This window comes from Lutra lutra, chromosome 5, assembly GCF_902655055.1.
Source record: "Lutra lutra chromosome 5, mLutLut1.2, whole genome shotgun sequence".
NCBI lineage: Eukaryota > Metazoa > Chordata > Mammalia > Carnivora > Mustelidae > Lutra > Lutra lutra.
Window position 1 is genome coordinate 73,646,318 of NC_062282.1, and position 19,695 is coordinate 73,666,012.

The following is a 19,695-nucleotide window of genomic DNA, read 5'->3' on the forward strand; positions in this document are numbered from 1 at the left end:
CAAGTAAATAAATAAAAATCTTTTTTTAAAAATTGGGTTGACTTTGTATTACTGAATTTCTGAGTTTTAAGAGTTCTTTATATATCATGGATACTACTATCTTATCACATATGTGATTTGCAAATATAGTCTGCCATTCTGTGTGTTGTTTTCCTCTGCTTTTCAATTTTCTCTATATCCCTGCATATTAATCATACCTTTATATTTTCTGTATTTTTGATGCTTTGGCATCTTGACATCTTGCTGACCCTGGAGGGACTGCCCCTCCTAAGGCCAGCCAATTATTAGAGATTGTAAAGAACTCACCTGTAAGCACTCTTTTCATATGCAATATCCCAACTACCTCATTTATTAGACTGTTAAATGGCAGGCCACTATTCCCTTGGCTTAATCACCCCAGGTCCAGGTATGAGACAATTAAGGAGAGCCCCTACATCCCAGAGCCTCCTGAAATTATTGAAACTAGCCAATCCTAAAACTGCTTACCTTGACCTATATATTCCTTCCCACAGAAACCAAAATTAAAACCTCTTCCCTAGGTTTTCCCTCTCATTCCCCCTACCTCCTGACCAAAGCTGCTGCTTCCCCAGGTGGGCCTCTGTGGCATGAAGTGATCCCTTTCTCTTGAGATCTATGAATTTAACAATGTTTTCACAGGCAACCTCCTGATCTGTTGACCTCACCCTTCCTCAATAGTAGTAAGCCTTTGTTTTAATACATCCTGGTTTTTAGCAATTTATTATGCGCCTTGCTGGAATTTTCTTTGTGTTTATCCTGGTTAGGGTTCATTGACCTATCTGGATCTGAGGATTTATAGTTTTGTTTTGTTTTTTAAAGATTTTTTATTTATTTATTTGAGAGAGAATGAGTGAGAGAGAGCATAAGAGAGGAGAAGGTCAGAGGGAGAAGCAGACTCCCGAGGGAGCTGGGAGCCCGATGCGGGACTCGATCCCGGAAGTCCGGGATCATGACCTGAGCCGAAGGCATTCGCTTAACCAACTGAGCCACCCAGGCTCCCGAGGGTTTATAGTCTTTATCACATTTGAAAAAAAAAAACACCTCAGCCACTCTTTTTTCAAATATTTTTTCTGCCCTTTCTTCTCTATTTCTGAGACACATGCGTTAGAATGATTAATATTGTCCCGCAGTCATTCTGGCTTTATTTCAATTTTGTTTCATTATATTTCAAACTTTCTCAATTCTTCCATTTGGATAGTTTCTATTGTTATGTCTTGAGGACACTTATACTTTCTTCTACAATATCTAATCCATTTTGGATTCAATTCAGTGAATTTTCACTTTAGTTCAGATATTGTATATTTTAGCTCTAAAAGTTCCATTTGGATCTTTTTTTGATATTCCATTTCTTTCTTCATTATTTTCATGTTTTCTTTTAAATATTTGAGTGTTTTATAACAGCTGTCCTAAAGTGCTTGTCTGCTAATAATCATCATTTCTTTATCTCTATTGACTGATTTTTAATTTTCATTATGGGTAATTCTTTTCTGAGTTGTTTTCAAATCTAGTAATTTTAATTTGAATGGCAGGCATTATGGCCATTTTAAGATTATTAGGATTTTTTGTTAATTTGTCTTTAAAGAGTTTTAAGTTTGTTTTAACAGGCAATTGAGTTACTTGAAGATCAGCGTGGTCCAAAAGAGCTTGTTTCTAAACTTGTAAGAGCAGATCTAACTTGGCCTTTATTCTAAGTTTAGTTTAACCCTACTACTAAGGTATAATCCTTCTGAGATTTCTACTGAATGCCCCACCTATCCAACAAGATCTTTCCACAATGGCTGTCAGAAACCTGAGTCTTTTCCTAGCACTATGTGATCTCTAAGAATTATTCAGCTTATAGCTTTGAAGATAGCCTTTGATTGGTCATGTAAATTTCACCCTATATATGTCTTGTTGGTCTGAATATTCCAAGAAGTAGATGCCAAGAAGGGACTTGACATGTCCCTTGACTTGAAATTTACTGAAGTAAGTGCCTATAGGGAAAAATGGGAAGGGAGCCAGGGATAACTAAGACAGTCAATGCACATGTGACCTTCAAAAGGAGAAGAATGAAAGTAAGGTTGAGTGGAAGATAGTTAGATTGCACCACAGTTCTAAGGAAGTTTGGGAACCTGATGGAGAATCTTCACACCAAAGTTCCCCATCAAAGAAGTCCTGCATATCTCAGGAACAGGCCTGCCACTATCCTTGTTGAACTCAGTCATTAGCTGGATTAACACATGGGAAGTGTGGCTTTCTTGTGTATGTGGTGCCAAACTTCAGAGTGCAACAACTGGAGCCACTAGTCAATTATGCTCTGCACAGTCAGAGATCCAAGAGGTACATTTTTGTGGCCACCAGAGATTCACTCATTGCACCACATAGATATACTTCACCTCACTGTTTAGAGAAAGACTCCTCCATGATTCCTATTATCCTTTATTCCTGAGAGGAAACTCAGAAGTTGGAGAATAATGAAACAAATTAAAGCCCTCAAAACTGTAATGAATCTCAGGAATGCAACTGTACTCCTTCTCTTCCATGATTCTTTCTGAATTCTCCTCACCTGTATCTATCATTTTGGCAGGTCTTGGTGGCTTACATGGGTAGTGTGACCCAAACCTACGTTCCTGGATAGTCTGAAACCTTGGTAATCATACCCTTCTCAGTCAGAAGTGGCTGCATGTGTCCATTCGTGGTTACAAAATGTAAGGAAGTACCAGGAGGTGCTCAAATGAATAGCTGGGTTTAACATATATTCCTGACCTCTTCACAAAACAGCAGTTCTATCTCCCCCTGCTGATTAAGACCGATTACCAACATGGTGATTCTTCTTTTTGACCACTAGTCTCTGGGCACAAAGAACACAAAATTCAACAGCAGCAGCTATAACTTAGTTCAGTAGCACTCTTGCTGTGGCCTCTAGCAAGAATGGGCCCCTTTTGAAGACCAGGAACTCCAATTCCACCAAAGCCCAATTGTGTAAGGATGAGAGTAAAAACTCCCAAGTAAAAACTTCCAAAGTAGGTCACTGGAAGTGATGGGAACTTCTCCTTCTTCGACGCCTTGGTTACCAGATCCACGGAAATATAGCAGCCTATTATTTCTATTGGGATATAGAACTCTATAAATGTTTCTGATTTATATATATTCTACCTCCCGAGGAGTGGCACAGCATTCTTTTATGAGATTGTCTCTGAACTGCCACTTGAGTTGCACCTTATAAAGACTGGTCCAGTGTTCTGTGAGACTGGTTGCTTTGAGATGGTACCATATGTGATACTACTAGCGACTCCCATGGTCACAGGACCACTGCCACATCTCCTTCAATGTGAAGCAGTTGGATGCTACACTGTGTGTATTTACATGCTTGTGGATCAGGTATTCTGAAAGCCCCAGGCTACTGAGAATCTTCAGGTAGGGAAGTATAGCCAAACTCAGAATAGGTATCCCTCTCTGTGAAAATGAAACCCTACTCCTTCAGGAATAGAAAAATTCTGACATACTTGACTTGGTGAAGTAGCCAGTTGGTCTTGTCAGAAAATAACAATGTCTGGAGCTTAACATTAGTCTCTATTGCTACAGTTTTCAGTATACAGGTCTCCTACCTCCTTTCACTGGGGCCTACTGAAAAAATGTACCCCCTGCATCCTCCCATGGAGCATCATTCTCTGTGTGGTCTTCTGATCTTACATAATTTGTTCTAGTATACCCACTTCACTTAGCTTCTTTATTCCATCTATAAGGCAAATCCAGTATTTCTATTTCCCTGACTGTTGGCCATAGCTTTTTTCAGGCTTCTAAGAGCCTGATTTTGCTACATTTGCTAACATTCTTGCTAGGATGTTAAATCCCATGTTCTGAGATTGTACTCCCAAATTAACGTATTCTTCCTTGTCTAGACTTATATTCTACTCCCCTTGATCAAATATCCTAAAAATCTAATCCCAGGGGTATTTCCCCGGTTCCTACTAGAGGCTAGCTAATTCTTACAATTCTTTTGGTAAAGTCAATCACACTCTCTGCAGTTGGATATCTGAGAGATGCATTTTCATGGCTGCCACACATTCACAGATTAGTATTCAGACAAAGATTGGAAGGGAACCAATGCAGATTTCTAAGTTCCTTCTCTACATAACTTTTTCTTCACTAGTATGCTGCCTTGCAGACTGTAGCCACGTTGGCCCTCTTGATCTTATTTATGTCCATCCCTACCTCACCAACTCAGCAAAACTGACAGGCTCTCCTTGGATCACTATCTCCCTGTGTTGTGATCCAGAACCTGTAGAAAGCCTGTGTGATCATAGCAACATAGTTGCTTCATATTTTTTTCCATTATCTTAGCAATTGCAGACAATAAAGCAAACCTTTTGACTTGTTAAACTTTAATATAAATTACTACCTTCACTACTTCTTTGATAAGGCTAACTGTAAGGAAGGCTAGAAAAAGTAGTTTTTATTCCAGGCTTTCATGGTTCAGTTAAAAATCATGAGTTTTCGGGTGCCTGGGTGGCTCAGTGGATTGAGCCTCTGCCTTAGGCTTGGGTCACAGTCTCAGGGTCCTGGGATCAGGTCCCGTGTTGGGCTCTCTGCTCAGCGGGGAACCTGCTTCCCCTCTTCTCTCTCTCTGCCTGCCTCTCTGTCTGCTTGTGATCTCTCTCCCTCCCTGTCAAATAAATAAGTAAAACCTTTTTTAAAAATCATGAATTTTATTATGAAAGAAAAAGCAAAGGACATATATTGAGAGATGATGGTTAATCTGCCTTAGTATTCTGAGGTTGCAGCTATTTTCTCTTGGTCCTTGGAAGATATTACTCCAACCATCTTCTGATTTCCATTATGCTGTTGAGAACTTAGTTACCATTCTACCTGTCATTCATTTACAGTGCTCTGTCTTTTCCTCTGACTGCTTTCAACTTTTTTTCACTAATTGGTGTTGTGTACTTTCAGGACAGTGTGTCTGAGAGTAGGTTACATTTTCATTATTCTTAGGATTCAGCGGGATTCCTGAATCTGAGAATTTTTTTTATCAATTCTGGAAAAGTATTAGCTAAGATTTCTTTAAATATTGCCTTCTCTCATTGTATGTCTTCCTTTCAGAATTCTAATAGTTGCATATTAGACTTTCACACATTTCATCCATGTCTCTTAACTTCCACTTTATCTTTCCACTTCTTATTCCCTAGGCTATAATCTGAGTAGTTTCTTTAGATCTATTTCTCAGTTCACTAATTCTCTCTTCAGTTCTGTCTAACTTACTATTGGACTATCTACCAGGATTCTAATTTTAATGATTATATTTTTATTTCTAGATGTTTCACCTTGTTCTTTTTCTAAACCTGCCTGGTTATTTGTGATAGTCTCTTGATTTTCAATCCTACATTTAATAGTCTCTTATCTCTTTACATATATTAAACCTTTGTCAGTTAAGTATCTGACAAGTTTAATTTATAAAGTTTTTGCAGATTCTGTTTACTGTTTCTGTGAACTCCCATTCATGTTAGCTTATTTCTTTGTGTTTTTTTTATTTTTAATAGTGAACTTACATTCACAGGAAATTTATCTGTTAAAATTCTTTAAGATCCCAGTTTAAAATACACTCCTCCAGAGAGGATTTGTGTTTGGTTCTGCCAGCCACCTGGTTTGATCACCATACATTAATACTTTAGGCTACATTCTAATCTCGGGTTTCTGGGGTAACACATGTAGTGTAAATTCTGAGACCAAAACTGTATGAAGGATGGTTATGAATTCTCAAGGAAAAGCTGTTTTGTTTGTTTGTTTCTTTGTTTGTTCACCATCCAGAACCAAGGACAAGACACACAAACTTCTCTACAATTTGTCTTTAAGGAACAAATTTTGTCTAATTCACCCTTTACTAAGTGTATCCCTTTTTAAGGACTCAGCTTTATGTGCAGTTTCCAATACAACTCCCACCTTGCCTAGGCCCAGACTTTATCTCATTTCACCTGAGTGACCTGCTAAAACATTCTCTAAACCGCCAATACATTTTGGCCTTTGATGAGAGGTATTATAATTGGAATTTTTTTAGGATATCCAGCATACATGTTGTCAGGTACTTGGTAAGCATACTGCCAGAAATGAAAAAGTAGCTTTGCTTTTGATCTAAGTCTGAAACTTCAGAAAATATTAACTACACCTTCCTAAAGGCAAACAGTTGTGTGCGCCCTGAAGTTTTAAGGAGGAACTGCAGCATGACACCACTAACGCCCCTCCCAATATTTCTTCTCACAAGCTTGCTCAGAGACAACCATGCCTCAGATTCTTACTGATCATTTTTAACATCATTCATTGATTCTTCAGCAAGTCTCCAAACTACGAAGGTTGTTTTGAATTTACATATTAAGGTATTTAACTATATAAAGGTACTTGGGGTGGAGTGATAAAATTACAAAGATATAATTTAAGGGGTAACTAGCATCACAAGGCAGGATGTGAAACATAATATTTGTTTAGACATACTATGTATAGTATAAGCAATAAAAAAATGGGAGTCTAGAGGAAAAATAGAATCCCAATCATACGAGAGGCTTGTTATGTTAAGAATGAAAAGTTAATACAATGTAGGAGGACCAAATGAGTTAGAAAGAATGAATCAAGTAGATTTGATGCCCTAGTGGCTATCAGATACATGGAAAATGAACCAAAAAAAAAAAAAAAATCAAGCTGATGCCAAGTTTCAACCGGGTAGACCATGCTACAATTTTTAGAAAAAAGTAAACCCAGGAGGGAAAGGAAAGCTAGTTTGGGGGAAATTAATTTAGATAGAGTCAAGATAGAAGAGCAGCACATTTTCCCCCAAGGAAACAGGGAAGAGTGGAAGGCCTAAGAAATGAACTTGAGAATGGTGACAGAGAAGAAGGTAGGAAGATAAATTATTAGTAGAGTAGAAAAGTGTTCGCAGGTGAGAAGAAAACAATGATGTGATAAAAAAAGATGAGAGCGTTTCAAGAAAGAAAAGATGATTCATGGTATCAAATATGACAGAAAATCAGGGAAAATAAGGACTTAAGGAAAGCCACTGAATTTGATGATTAGGAAATAATTGGTGTCCATCAAAAGCAAGGTTTTATTATGTGGTAAAAACAGAAACCAGACTCAATATGTAATGGATCATTTTAAGAAAATAAAATGTCCAAAATTCTAGTCTCAGGGTACCTGGGTGGCTCAGTTGGCTGTGTCTGCCTTCAGCTCAGCTCATGATTCCCAGGTTCTGGGTTAGAGCCCCACATTGGCTCCATGCTCAGTGGAGGGGAGGGCTTCTCCCTCCCCCTCTGCCCCTACCAGCCTCCCTGCTCATGCTCCTTTTTCTCTCTCTCTCAAATAAATAAATAAAATCTTTTTAAAAAGGAATGCCCTAGCAATTTTTGAATGACAATTTCTTATTCTTTCTCTCCAAAAAGGGCTCTGAAATGTGGAAGCTTCAGGCTCCATCATACCTGGATCTCCCTCTATTAGCCACTAACTCATCCTCTCAACACCCTAACATAGCCATGTTTGTAACATCATCTTACCTGCTCCACTAAGGTACAAAGACTTTGAGAAAGTCCAATGTAGCCTCAAAAGATGAAAGTTGGGATCTGCTGATCTACGCTGGGTTTTCCTAGGATGGAACAGAACTACAATACAAGTAACTCCTATTTAACATAGCACAACTCTAGAAAGTGATAATGAATCTGCAGAGATTATTTTTTTTCCTAACTACAAAAGGAGCTATATTATACAATTCTCCTAGAGCTCTAAATGCCAACGCTCTCTGCCTTTTGGCCAAGATCAAGTGTAAAGCTCTAAATGCTATGCTTATTCTTATATTTAATGAAACATTTTATACTCAAAGAGCAGATAATTGATGTATTTTTCTCTATGGCCAACTTATCTAAACAAATGGGAGACCAAGGCACAAATACCCTCAGAATGTTCACAGGCAGTGTGCGACAAGAATAGAGAGCATCTCTACACCAAATATATTTTCAAAGGGAATGAAGTCAGGATAAATTCAGAGAACTTGGACAACAGAACTAAAATTACAGAGCATAACTCTGCATCCTTGAAGGAAACTCCAAAGGCCCTGTGAACAGCTAAATTATTTTTTAATTTTTTTTTTTTTTGAGAGAGAGTGCACACGTGTGGGAGGGTGGAAAGACAGAAGGAGTGGGAGAGCATCTTAAGCAGGCTCAATGCCCATCATGAAGCCTGACACAGGGCTCCATCCCAGGACCCTAAGATCATGAACTGAGCCAAAGGCAGATGCTTAATCAACTGAGCCACCCAGGTGCCCCAATATGCTTTAAAGATTTTAATAATACTGTTCACTGTAATAATTAGTAGCCACAAAGCGATTAGTCAGAGAAGCCCAAGAGATGCTGCCTGAAATGTATATAAATAATCTACTGCTTGGTTTGAAATGTCCATAGATTTTGGAATCATTCATGTGAAACAGTCTAATTCCTAGTATGCATTTCTATTGCATCCCTCTTCTAGGGGGGCAAAAAAATCACATTGATTTAGAGCAAAAAACATTGCTTTATTAGTACCCCATCTTCACACACTGAAGTTCAGTAGAACAGAGGACAGAACACCTTGTCCTCTGTTAAACCAGGACTGAGACTAGTGCCAGATACTGAAAATGCTGGACCCTGAGCTCCCTCTGGAGGAGGTTAGGACTATCTGATTTCAAAGAGAACTTGAGAATTGTTTTTACTCTTGGACTAGGGGCATACAGACTACATAATAACCACTGGACACCTGCAATCTATGCAGTGCTACCCATTAAATGAAAGCTACTTGTGATGAGAAAGAACCTTAACCTAAAATCAGTATGAAAGTCAATCTAAGGCAAAATTCATTTTATTTACTCCTTTGAGGTATACATTTCACAGGATCATTTATTCTTTCAATGCCATGTGTACCCATACACATAAGTAAAGAAATCAGGAACTCATGGAACAGAGATCTAGTGTTTTGTTCATTGCTGTATTTCCCGTGTCTAGAAAGGTGCCTAGAATATTTTAGTGGAGGGAGACCATTAATAAACAAATTAAGTAAAGTTGTGTAACTTGTAAGGTAGAGAAATGCTATATGAAAAAGTTTAAAAAGATAATAGGAATGGTAAAAGTTATAATTTTAAGTAGAGATGGCTTTAGATATGAGTAAAAACCAGTAAGGAGGTTGTCCTGTACAATGGGCAAGAAATGTGCATAGGAGTAGAGGAGTAAAAAGTACTCAAATTCTGGAAATTCTTACAAGGTATTGCTGTGTAGGGTATAAGAGAAAAAGAGAAGTCAAGGATTACTTCAAGATATTTCCCCTGAGCCAATGGAAGAATGGAGTTACCCTTAACTAAGATGTGGGAAATATGGAGGAGCTAGGAGGGAGTGAGGAAGAGATCAGGACCTTAATTCTGGACATGTGAAGTTGGAGATACCTATTATATGTCTTAGTGGAGCAGTTGAATGGGCAATTGGAAATGTGAGTATAGAGCTTAGGGGTCAAATCCAGGCTGGAGAGAAAGAACTGAGAATACTCAGTATGTAAACAGTATTTAAGACTGTATTTAAATCTGGATGAGTTCACCCAGGAGTACAAACAGAAAAGAGAAGGTCTAAAAACTGAGTCCAAATGCTTTTTGATTATTTAAACTACAAAGCCATTATATCTCTTGCTTTCCCTTTGTTTACAGGGCCCACTAAGCTATTATTAGGAGAAACTAACCAGATAAAACAAATTCATGATGATTATTGTCCACCATCCCTCCAGATAGCTGTAATCAACCATCTGGTGATTTTTCTTAGGTCTTCAGATTTCAAAATTAAAGAAAATAAATCTGTTCTCTTTCTTTTTCCCAATAACATTTCTTTTTTTTTTTTTCAAGATTTATTTATTTATTTGAGAGAGAGTGAGTGAGTAGAGGTGAGGGGGGGAGGCAGAGGGAGAGGGAGAGAATTTTCAAGCAGACTCCCAGCTAAGCGTGGAGACCAATGTGGGGCTCAATCTCATGACCCATGAGGTCATGACTTGAACCAAAACCAAGAGTCAGACACAACCAACTGAGCCATCCAGGCACCCTTGCCAATGACATTTTAAAGAAGGGTGCTACATTTGTATGCCTTCTGGGAGGTCTCCGTAATAATCACTCATAGCTAATCTATAGCAACTATTTCTCAGCAATCCTAGGATGAATGACAATATATTAGACAAGACTGAATACACCACAGCTTCAACTAATTTTGTTCTCTTCTCTTTCAGTTTGGCTTTCATCTCACCCATTGTAAGTACTTCTCATTATCTGACTTCAGGATAACTTTTTTTAGAAAAGAAGAGAAATCATTATAATTCTCTGCTTTTACAGAGCCACCAGTTATCATCTTTTCCTAACATTGTACGGGGAGAATGTAGGCAGTTAGGAGACCAGTGGGATAGTAGGATATTTTATTTGTTTCTATATTTTTGCTTTTTATTAAAATGAAAAGAATGCTTTCTTGTTGTTTTGTATCATCTTGTGATTTATGGTTCATACATCACCTAAAATTTCTTGACCATTTCCCTATGCAATTCTGCTGGTAGTTTCACTAACATAGGCCAATTTCCATTTAGGGTCCTTCAATTTATACTTTGGACAGCTGTGCAATTCTGTATTAAGCTAAATTGTCCTCTCCTTGGCATCCCTATGTATTTGCTTCAGATTTTCCTATTTAAAGAACTATGCACTTAAAAAGTATGACTTTCTTAACCATGAGTTTGATGAAAATGTCAACTCTGCATCAGCAATCTACACATTTGGGGCCTTAGTGAGCACTGAAACTACTTTATAAACTACTGTTACTCAGGCCTTGGAAATCCAACTCCTCTGGGAGAGTCGATAAAAGAGCCATAGGAATGGAATAGAAATAACTTAAACACAGAAATCAGGACTACATCATTTTTCAAAGATTCTCCAAGCTCTGGGGTGCCTGGTTGGCTCCGTCAGTTAAGCATCTGCCTTTGGCTCAAGTCCTGATCCTAGGGTCCTACAAGATGACTTATCAAGGTCCTTGCTCAGTGGGGAGCCTGTTTCTCCCTCTTCCTCTGCCTGCCGCTTTGCCCACTTGTGCTCCTTCTCTGTCAAATAAATAAATAAAATCTTAAAAAAAAAAAACTTAAAGAAAAAGAAGATTCTCCAAGCTCCATCTTAATGTCATCATGTTCTAGCCACCATGAAACATTTTCAGTTGATATAAGCAACTCATTATTTCAACAATTTGTTTTTAAAAAATGCTTTATAACACATATTTATAAGACAGGGTCATATGTGGGATGTCTGGGTGGTTCAGTCATTTAAGTGTCTACCTTCAGCTCAGGTCATGATCTCAGTGTCCTGGAATTAAGCAGGGAGCTTGACGCAGGACTCAATCCCAGAACCCTGAGATCATGACCTGAACCAAAGGCAGATGCTTAACCAACTGAGTCATCCAGGCACCCCTCCACTACCAAAACTCTTAAACTGAACCTCTAGTTCTAGTCATGATGGAGTAGCAGGTATTGGTCTTACCTTAAGCAATAATAAAACCGGACAAAACATGTAAAACAACTGTTTTCATCAGAAACATAAAGGCCCTAAATATATATGCACCTAATAATAGAACTTCAAAATGCATAAAGCAACTCCTAATAGAATGGAAAGGAGAAACAGACAAATCTACAGACATAAAGATTTCAGTATTCCCCCATCAGCAACTGATAAGACAGGTAGACTAAAAATCAGTAAAGATATGAGACCTTAATACACTATCAAGCAACTTGACCTAATTGTCATTTATAGAACACTACACCCAACTTCAGCAAAATACATGTGTTTTCAAGAATAATTCTTTTCAGGGCGCCTGGGTGGCTTAGTGGGTTGAAGCCTCTGCCTTCAGCTCAGGTCATGATCCCAGGGTCATGGGATCGAGCCCCACTTTGGGCTCTCTGCTCAGCAGGGAGACTGCTTCCTCCTCTCTCTGTGCTTGCCTCTCTGCCTACTTGTGATCTCTGTCTGTCAAATAAATAAATAAAATCTTCTTTAAAAAAAAAAAAAAGAATAATTCTTTTCAAGGGGTGCCTGGGTAGTTGAGTCAGTTGAGCATCTGACTCTTGGTTTCAGCTCAGGTCATGATCTCATGGTTATGGGATATAGCCCCATGTGGCGCTCTGCACAGAGTCTCTGTCTCCCTCTGCCCCTCCCCTCCACTTTCTCTCTCTCTCTAAAATGAATAAGTAAAACTTTAAAAATGAGTAAGTAAAACTTTAAAAAGAAGAAAAATTCTTTTCAAGTGTACACATTCTTTTCAAGATCATTCAACATTCACTAAGATAGACCATATTCTGGGACATAAAATAAGTCTCAATGGATTTAAAAGGGCTGAAATAACATATTCTCTGACCACAATGTAATTAAATTAAATTAAAGTGGAATTAAATTATAAAATGAAAACACTAAGATATTTGAAACAGACCTAAATAGTTGATAATTGGACAATTCACACCTTTTTAAAAAAGATTTTATTTAGTCATTTGACAGAGAAAGACCATAAGCAGGGGGAGGGGCAGAGGGACAAGCAGATACCCTGCTGAGCATGGAGGCCAATGTGGGGCTCCATCCCAGAACCCTGAGATCATGACCTGAGCTGAAATCAGACGCTTAACCAACTGACTGATCCACCCAGCTACCCCTTGAACAACACATTTCTAAAGAAATCTTAAGGGAAATTAGGAAATATTTTTAACTGATTGAAATAATACCGTTTAAATTTGTGGCCTGCAGTTAAAAGGGACATTTAAAGCTTTGACTGATCAAATAAGAAAAGATTTTCATTGATCTCAGCTCCACCTTCAGGAACTAGAAAAGAAAAGTAAGTGAAAAAACTGCTTCCTCTACTCATAACACTTCTGACACTAGCTGGAATTAGCCCGCAGGTTATGGGTTCAGTCCAAGACTGTCCCCCATTCCAGACTCCAGTCACAAGTTTGGGCCTCTTCTATTTCTCACCCACTGGCTATATATCAGGAGTTCCCACAACCTCCTTCTTAGGTTTAATAATTTGCTAGAATGGCTCACAAAACTCAGGAAAGTGCTTTACTTGTTATTATCAGTTTTTGTATAGGATAGAATTCAGAAACAGCCAAATGAAAGAGATGCATAGGCCCAAATATGTGGGAAGAAGGGCAGATTTTCCATGCTTTCTCTGGGTGTGTCATTCTCCCAAGACCTCAATGTATTGACCAACTGGAAAGCTCTCCTAACCCCTTTGTTCAGGGCTTTCATGGAGGTTCCATTATATAGACATCATCAATTAAATCATTGGCAATTGGTGATAAGCTCAATCTCTAGCCTTTCTCCTCCTCCTAGAGATCAGACCTGAAAATTTTAATCCTTTTGTCACAGGGATAGTTTCTCTGGGAACCAGCCCCCTTACTCTGAGTCACATCTCATTAGCATAAACTCAGGTGTGGTTGAAAGGAGTTTCATTATCATAAACTTAGGTATGGGGGTGCCTGGCTGGCTCAGTGGGTAGAGCAAGTGACTCTTGATCTCGGGGTTATAAGTTTGAGCCCCATATTGGATGTAGAGATTACTTAAAAATAAATAAGTAAATAAATGAAAATCAGGGATGGTTGTAAGGAATTGAATATGAATAACAAAAGATGCTCTTCTCATCCCCATTAGTTAGAAAATTATAAGTGTTTTTAGGAACTCTGTGCCAGGAACAGGAGATGAAGACCAAATACACATATTTCTTATATCACAACATCACAAAGAACAAACCCAAAATAAACGGAGGAAAAAATAACGAAGATAAATCATAAATCAATAAAATTGGCAAAAAAAAAATAGAAATAATCAATGAAATCAAAAGCTGGTTCTCTGAAAAAATTACTAAAACTGATTAACCTGTAGCTAGAGTTACCAAGAAAAAAGAAAACACAAATCACCAATACAAGAAATGATAAAGGGGACATCACCATAGATCTTACCAACTTTAAAATAACAAGAGAAAAATGATAATCAATGTTATGCCAATAAAATCAGCAACTTTGATGAAATGAATAAATCCTCTGAAAGAGGTAAATTACAAAAACTGATACAAAGAGAAATAAGAGATGTGGATATTTCTATATTTATTAAATAAATTTAAGGAAATTGAATTTGTATACTAAAATACTTCCACAAAGAAAATTCCAGGCTTCACTGGCCTCTGTGGTGAGTTCTAACAAACATTTAAGGAGAATATAAAATCAATCCTACACAAATTCTTTCAGAAAAGAGAGAAAAAGGGAACACTTCCCAACTCAGTTATAAAGCAACATTAAGACTGATACCAAAACTAAACAAGGACAATATAAGGGGAAAAAGGGACTAAAATCCTTCATTAATGTAAGTGCCAAAATCCTTAATAAAATATTAACCAATCAAATCCAAAACAACATAAAAAGGATCAAGTGGAATTTAGTCCTGGAAATGTAGAGCTGATTTAACATTCAAATATCAGTTATTATAATTCACAATAACAGAATAAAGAAGAAAACATATGAACATCTCAGTTGACATGGGAGAAGAATTTAACAAAGTTTAATGCCTGTTCATGGTAAGGTCACTGAGCAAAGAGAAACGGAAGGAACCTTCCTTAATGTAATAAAATTAATAAAAATCATCTACATAAAATCTACAACTAATATGATACTTAATGGGAAAAAGCTGAATGTTTTTCCTCTGGTATAGGAAAAAAAGGTATGGATGTCCACTCTCGCTATTTCTGTTCAATATTATCACATGTCCTAGTCAGTACAACAAGGTGAGAAAAAGTAATAAAAAGCATACATTGGAAAGGAAGAAGTAAAATTATTTTTAATCTGTAGATGTTATGATTACTTATGTGGAAAATCATAAGGAATAGACCAAAAAAAAAAGAAAGAAGAAAGGAAGGAACAAATAAAGGAACGAGGGAAGGAAACAAATTTTGCAATAAACGATAAACGAATTTTGCAAATAAAAGAATTTTGTAAAGTCTCAGAATACAAGATCAATATAGAAAAACAAATTGTACTTCTGTATATTAGCAAAACTAACTAGAAGATGATATTAAAAAACAATACTATTAATAATGCATCAAAAAACAAAACATATGGAAATAAATTTAGTGAATAATGTATAAGATTTCTGTAAAATATTACAGACAGAAATTAAAGATCTAAATAAATGGAGAGTTTATACCATGCTCACGTATTGCGAGACTTAATATTATTAAGATACCAATTTTCAGGGCACCTGGGTGGCTCAGTGGGTTGAGCCTCTGCCTTCAGCTCAGGTCATGATCTCGGGGTCCTGGGATTGAGCCCCGCATCAGGCTCTCTGCTCAGCGGGGAGCCTACTTCCCCCTCTCTCTCTGCCTACTTGTGATCTCTCTGTCAAATAAATAAATAAAATCTTAAAAAATAAAATACCAATTTTCCTCAAATTGATGTATAGATTTAACACAATCCCAATTAAAATCCAAGTAAGCATTTTTGTAGAAATTGAATCCAATGATACTGATGTAAGATCAACAAATATACAAATGGAACAGATAAGAGGCAGACTTGTATCTGTTGAACCTACTAGAGGGAACAAGTTTTAATTTCCCTGGAGATTAGTTGCTAAAAGTAACAGGAATTCTGTTATAATGGTATCTTATGTATAACAATCTCAGGTATGAATTCCAATTAACCTTAAAATGAGATGAAAAGAGACTACAATAGTGTAATAAAGAAATGTTTTCCTTTGTTTTTCATGTCTATTTAGTAAATACAAATCAGGTACATCCCTGGTAAAACACCAGATAATCCTTTTTCATTGTTGTTGTTGTGTTTTGAAAAATAGTAAAATCATGAATTTTCTTAGTGTGCATCTATGGGTTGTATATAATTTGGTTTATGGAATAGAAAAAGTCTGTACCACATAAAAGGCACTATCGATGGAACTAGGAAACTGGAAGAGTGCTGGGAGTTGTTTAAAAGAATAAAAGAATTCTCAACTCAGTGGAATTTAAATAAAAACAAAAGAAAAAGAAGTAAAGAATTTAACTAACATTTGAATAATTTTCAGGTATTTTATAAATGCTACAAAGCCTTTACAGCTAAGAATGTATTTTTAACCATGGAAGGGAAAGAACAGCCTTTAAAACAATGGGTCAGATATTTCATTAAGAACTCACTTCAGGGGACGCCTGGGTGGCTCAGTGGTTAAGCAGCTGCCTTCGGCTCAGGTCATGATCCCAGCGTCCTGGGATTGAGTCCCACATCGGGCTCCTTGCTCATCGGGGAGCCTGCTTTTCCCTCTGCCTCTGCCTGCCATTCTGTCTGCCTGTGCTTGCTCTCTCTCCCTCTCTCTCTCTCTGACAAATAAATAAATAAAATCTTTAAAAAAAAAAAAAAAAAAGAACTCACTTGAGGAAGCCTGAGCATTTGTAGGAAATAAAACACATTAAATGTTTTGTGACTAGCAGAGGACAGAGATCAGCGTAAGTACAGGGTGTGTCATATGACAGTATGTGTTACTTACTCAGTAATCATGGCAAGTAAAGAAGAAGGCAGAGAGGGGAGATGACTTCATAATTCTAAACCAACAGAAATTTTAGAAGAAAGAAATAAGAAAAGAGTGAATGTCTTGCTGACAAAACAAAGTTGGAGGATACTAATGTAAGACGTGTGGCTGTCTTAGCAGCCCATGTTGCATTTCTATTGTATATAAGATAAGAGAAGACTTGCCAATTTGTATTTTTCAGATTTAAAAGAAAAGACACTACCAGAAAAAAAATCTGTTCCTCTTCAAATTCTTCCCCTTAAAATGGCCATCTCCACCCTAAAATCAGAAACCAAACCAGTAAGAACCAGCAATAAGAACTAAAATATATGCTGCCAAAACCTTGACTGTATTAAGTTATATGTTAACAATATATTCTATGTGAACTACTAATTGATAAATGTGCTGGTCAAGCCAAAAGATTTGCTTCAATGTTTTCCTCTACTTCTGCCCTTTTAAATGAACTTCATGATATGTTTAAATGCTGTTCTAGAATGTTCAGTGTGGAACCAAATCCATATTTCATGCTTATCAAGTATAATTGTTCAGAAATGTTTGGTGCTCCCAGACACTGGGACTCACTTCATTACACAATTTGAAACTTTTCCTTCTATAATTATAAAGTTCTGAACCAAAGCTAAGAATGACCATTAATCATACATAACGAAGATAATAGATCAAATAAAATTATTTGATTCAACGTAAGTTGCAGTTTTATTAGGATGTACCAGTCAGACAATTTGTTTAAATTAGTGTTCAAATTAAGAAAACATGAATAATTTAAAGATTAATGTAAAAACAAACTTAGGTGAATATACATATAACTACACAGGATTTATGATATATCTGTAGAATTCTCTAGTCAGTATTTTTTCATATATGTAATATTAATAAAAAGGATTACTTAAAACGATACAACAATTCTGGGATTCCCTGAATTTTCAGCAGCTGCATTTTCTACTCTACATATGGCAGGTTCTTCCTCCTTTCAGTTTATACATTTCCTGTATTCCAAAAAGTAAATAAAAACAGTACCTTAATTGAGGAAATGTTGAGTCTTTGGCTAAGGAAATACAGCCATAGATAAGCACTTGTACTTTGCAACTGGGGTTTGTTTTATAAGGGAGACTACTTAGCAAAGTATTACTCATGATCATCATGACAGAATGGAAGGTGGCTTTGTATGGACTCTTTCCTCTCTTGTCTAACTCATCAGCAGTAATTTAGGTTTTCTCTTAGATCATATTATCTATTTAGTGTATGTATATACTAATTAAGTATACATTTAAGATGTCTGAAAGAACTGAAGATACAACTAGGAAACACTTGGATCTGAGTAGGTAATTAAAAAACAAGTCAATGACACAACCAAGAATATAACAAAAAGGTTGCTATTTCCTATCTTGCACTTCTAAAAACATGTGGTACTCTCTTGTGCTTTAAAGTAACAAACTACTGGGGTGCCTGGGTGGCTCAGTGGGTTAAAGCCTCTGCCTTTGGCTCAGGTCATGATCCCAGGGTCCTGGGATAGAACCCTGCATTGGGCTCTCTGCTCAGCGGGGAGCCTGCTTCCCCTCCTCTCTGCCTGCCTCTCTGCCTACTTGTGATCTCTGTCTGTCAAATAAATAAATAAAATCTTTAAAGTAACAAACTACAACTCTGACATTAATGTATTGAAAGTGTTTGGACTAGCCTTACATGCAATTTCACTGGCTTCTCAGAACTGCAAATGAAGAGATAACACAAAGAAACTACAACCATTGTTGATGACTACTCTAATAACTCTGTTTCAAGGTCACTCTTAGAAAGATCACTTTTAAGCAATTCTACACCACATGAGCAAGGAGAGATTTCCCCTTCCAATTTATTTATGTATTTTTTTAATGAAAGAACTGTATGAAGAGTTCCTTTCTTCCTGTGTTGGAATATAAATTTAGTTCCAGAGGCTCTCATAGGACAGTAGGATAAACACAGGCAGCACACTACTGGGAGCCTAATACACAAACTCGAGAGTCTCATTTTAGTCATTCAAAAAGTGTGCAAAGGGTGTGCTGTTCAACATCCTGGGACATCAGTAAATCACCCAAGTTTAAGAATTTAAAGCCACCTTATCACTTCCTATAGTGAACCAAAAGATGACCATTAAAGACTTTCTTGTTCTGTCTAAAAAATATCTCTTTCCTGCAAAGAGGACTGTGGAGTTCTTAAGTTCTAAGCCAAAAATAAGGCATAAGCATCAATATGAAGATGAACAGAACAGTTATCTGGTAACTCTTTAATCCAAATGACTTAGAGACTGAATAGACATAGGGAAAATATCTTTTAATATGGTTTGGAAGTTTCACTATTTTTCTAATTTCTCCAAATTTCCTTAATAACTATGCACTAACTTTATCATGAATAAAAAATGTAATCAATTTTATTTATAAAATAAGAAACTGATATAATGAAATTGATGACCTTATAAATGTGTAGAATAGAAGGCCATCTACATGATTTAATTAAGTCGGTGCTGAGCACAATTCCCCTCCCTTAAAGAGTGTCTTTAGAGAGTATGCATTTGGGTACTGAGGATCTTCAAGATTTCTGAATGAAATTCAAGACTCTGGTGGGTAGGGATTGGGACTTTTTTTTAAAGATTTATTTATTTATTTGAGAGAGATAGAGAGAACATGAGAGGAGAGAGGTCAGAGGGAGAAGCAAACTCCCTGCTGAGCAGGGAGCCCGATGTGGGACTCAATTTGGGGACTCCAGAATCATGACCTGAGCCGAAGGCAGTCGCCCAACCAAGTGAGCCACCCAGGCGCCCCAGACATTTTTTTTTTTAATGAAGATTTTATTTGACAGACAAAGATCACAAGTAGGCAGAGAAACAGGCAGAGAAAGAGGAGGAAGCCGGCTCCCTGCTGAGCAGAGAGCCTGATGCGGATCCCAGGATCCTGAGATCAGGGCCCAAGCCAAAGGCAGAGACTCAACCCACTGAGCCACCCAGGCACCCCGGGATTGGGACATTTTTACACAGTTATCTGATAGCTGGCTGAGAACAAATGTTATATAGAACAGTGGACAGCAAAGATAAACTGAAAACAGGAATGGAGGAGCTA

General features: G+C 37.2%; 1 protein-coding gene across 5 annotated transcripts in view; it reads right to left on the bottom strand.

The window, feature by feature from the left end:
• The window catches only part of CDKL3 (cyclin dependent kinase like 3), a 123,192-nt gene that overhangs the window by 36,400 nt on the left and 67,097 nt on the right, over positions 1 to 19,695 (bottom strand). For 4 of the 5 annotated variants that reach the window (XM_047730805.1, XM_047730804.1, XM_047730803.1 and 1 more), the window contains exon 13: positions 16,796 to 16,870. The exons of the other annotated variant lie outside the window; for it this stretch is intronic. In XM_047730805.1, coding sequence (XP_047586761.1) covers positions 16,811 to 16,870 — 60 coding nt within the window. In that variant the 3' untranslated portion in view covers positions 16,796 to 16,810. Of the gene's footprint in view, positions 1 to 16,795; positions 16,871 to 19,695 lie in introns of those variants that run through there. 5 annotated transcript variants of the gene reach the window in all.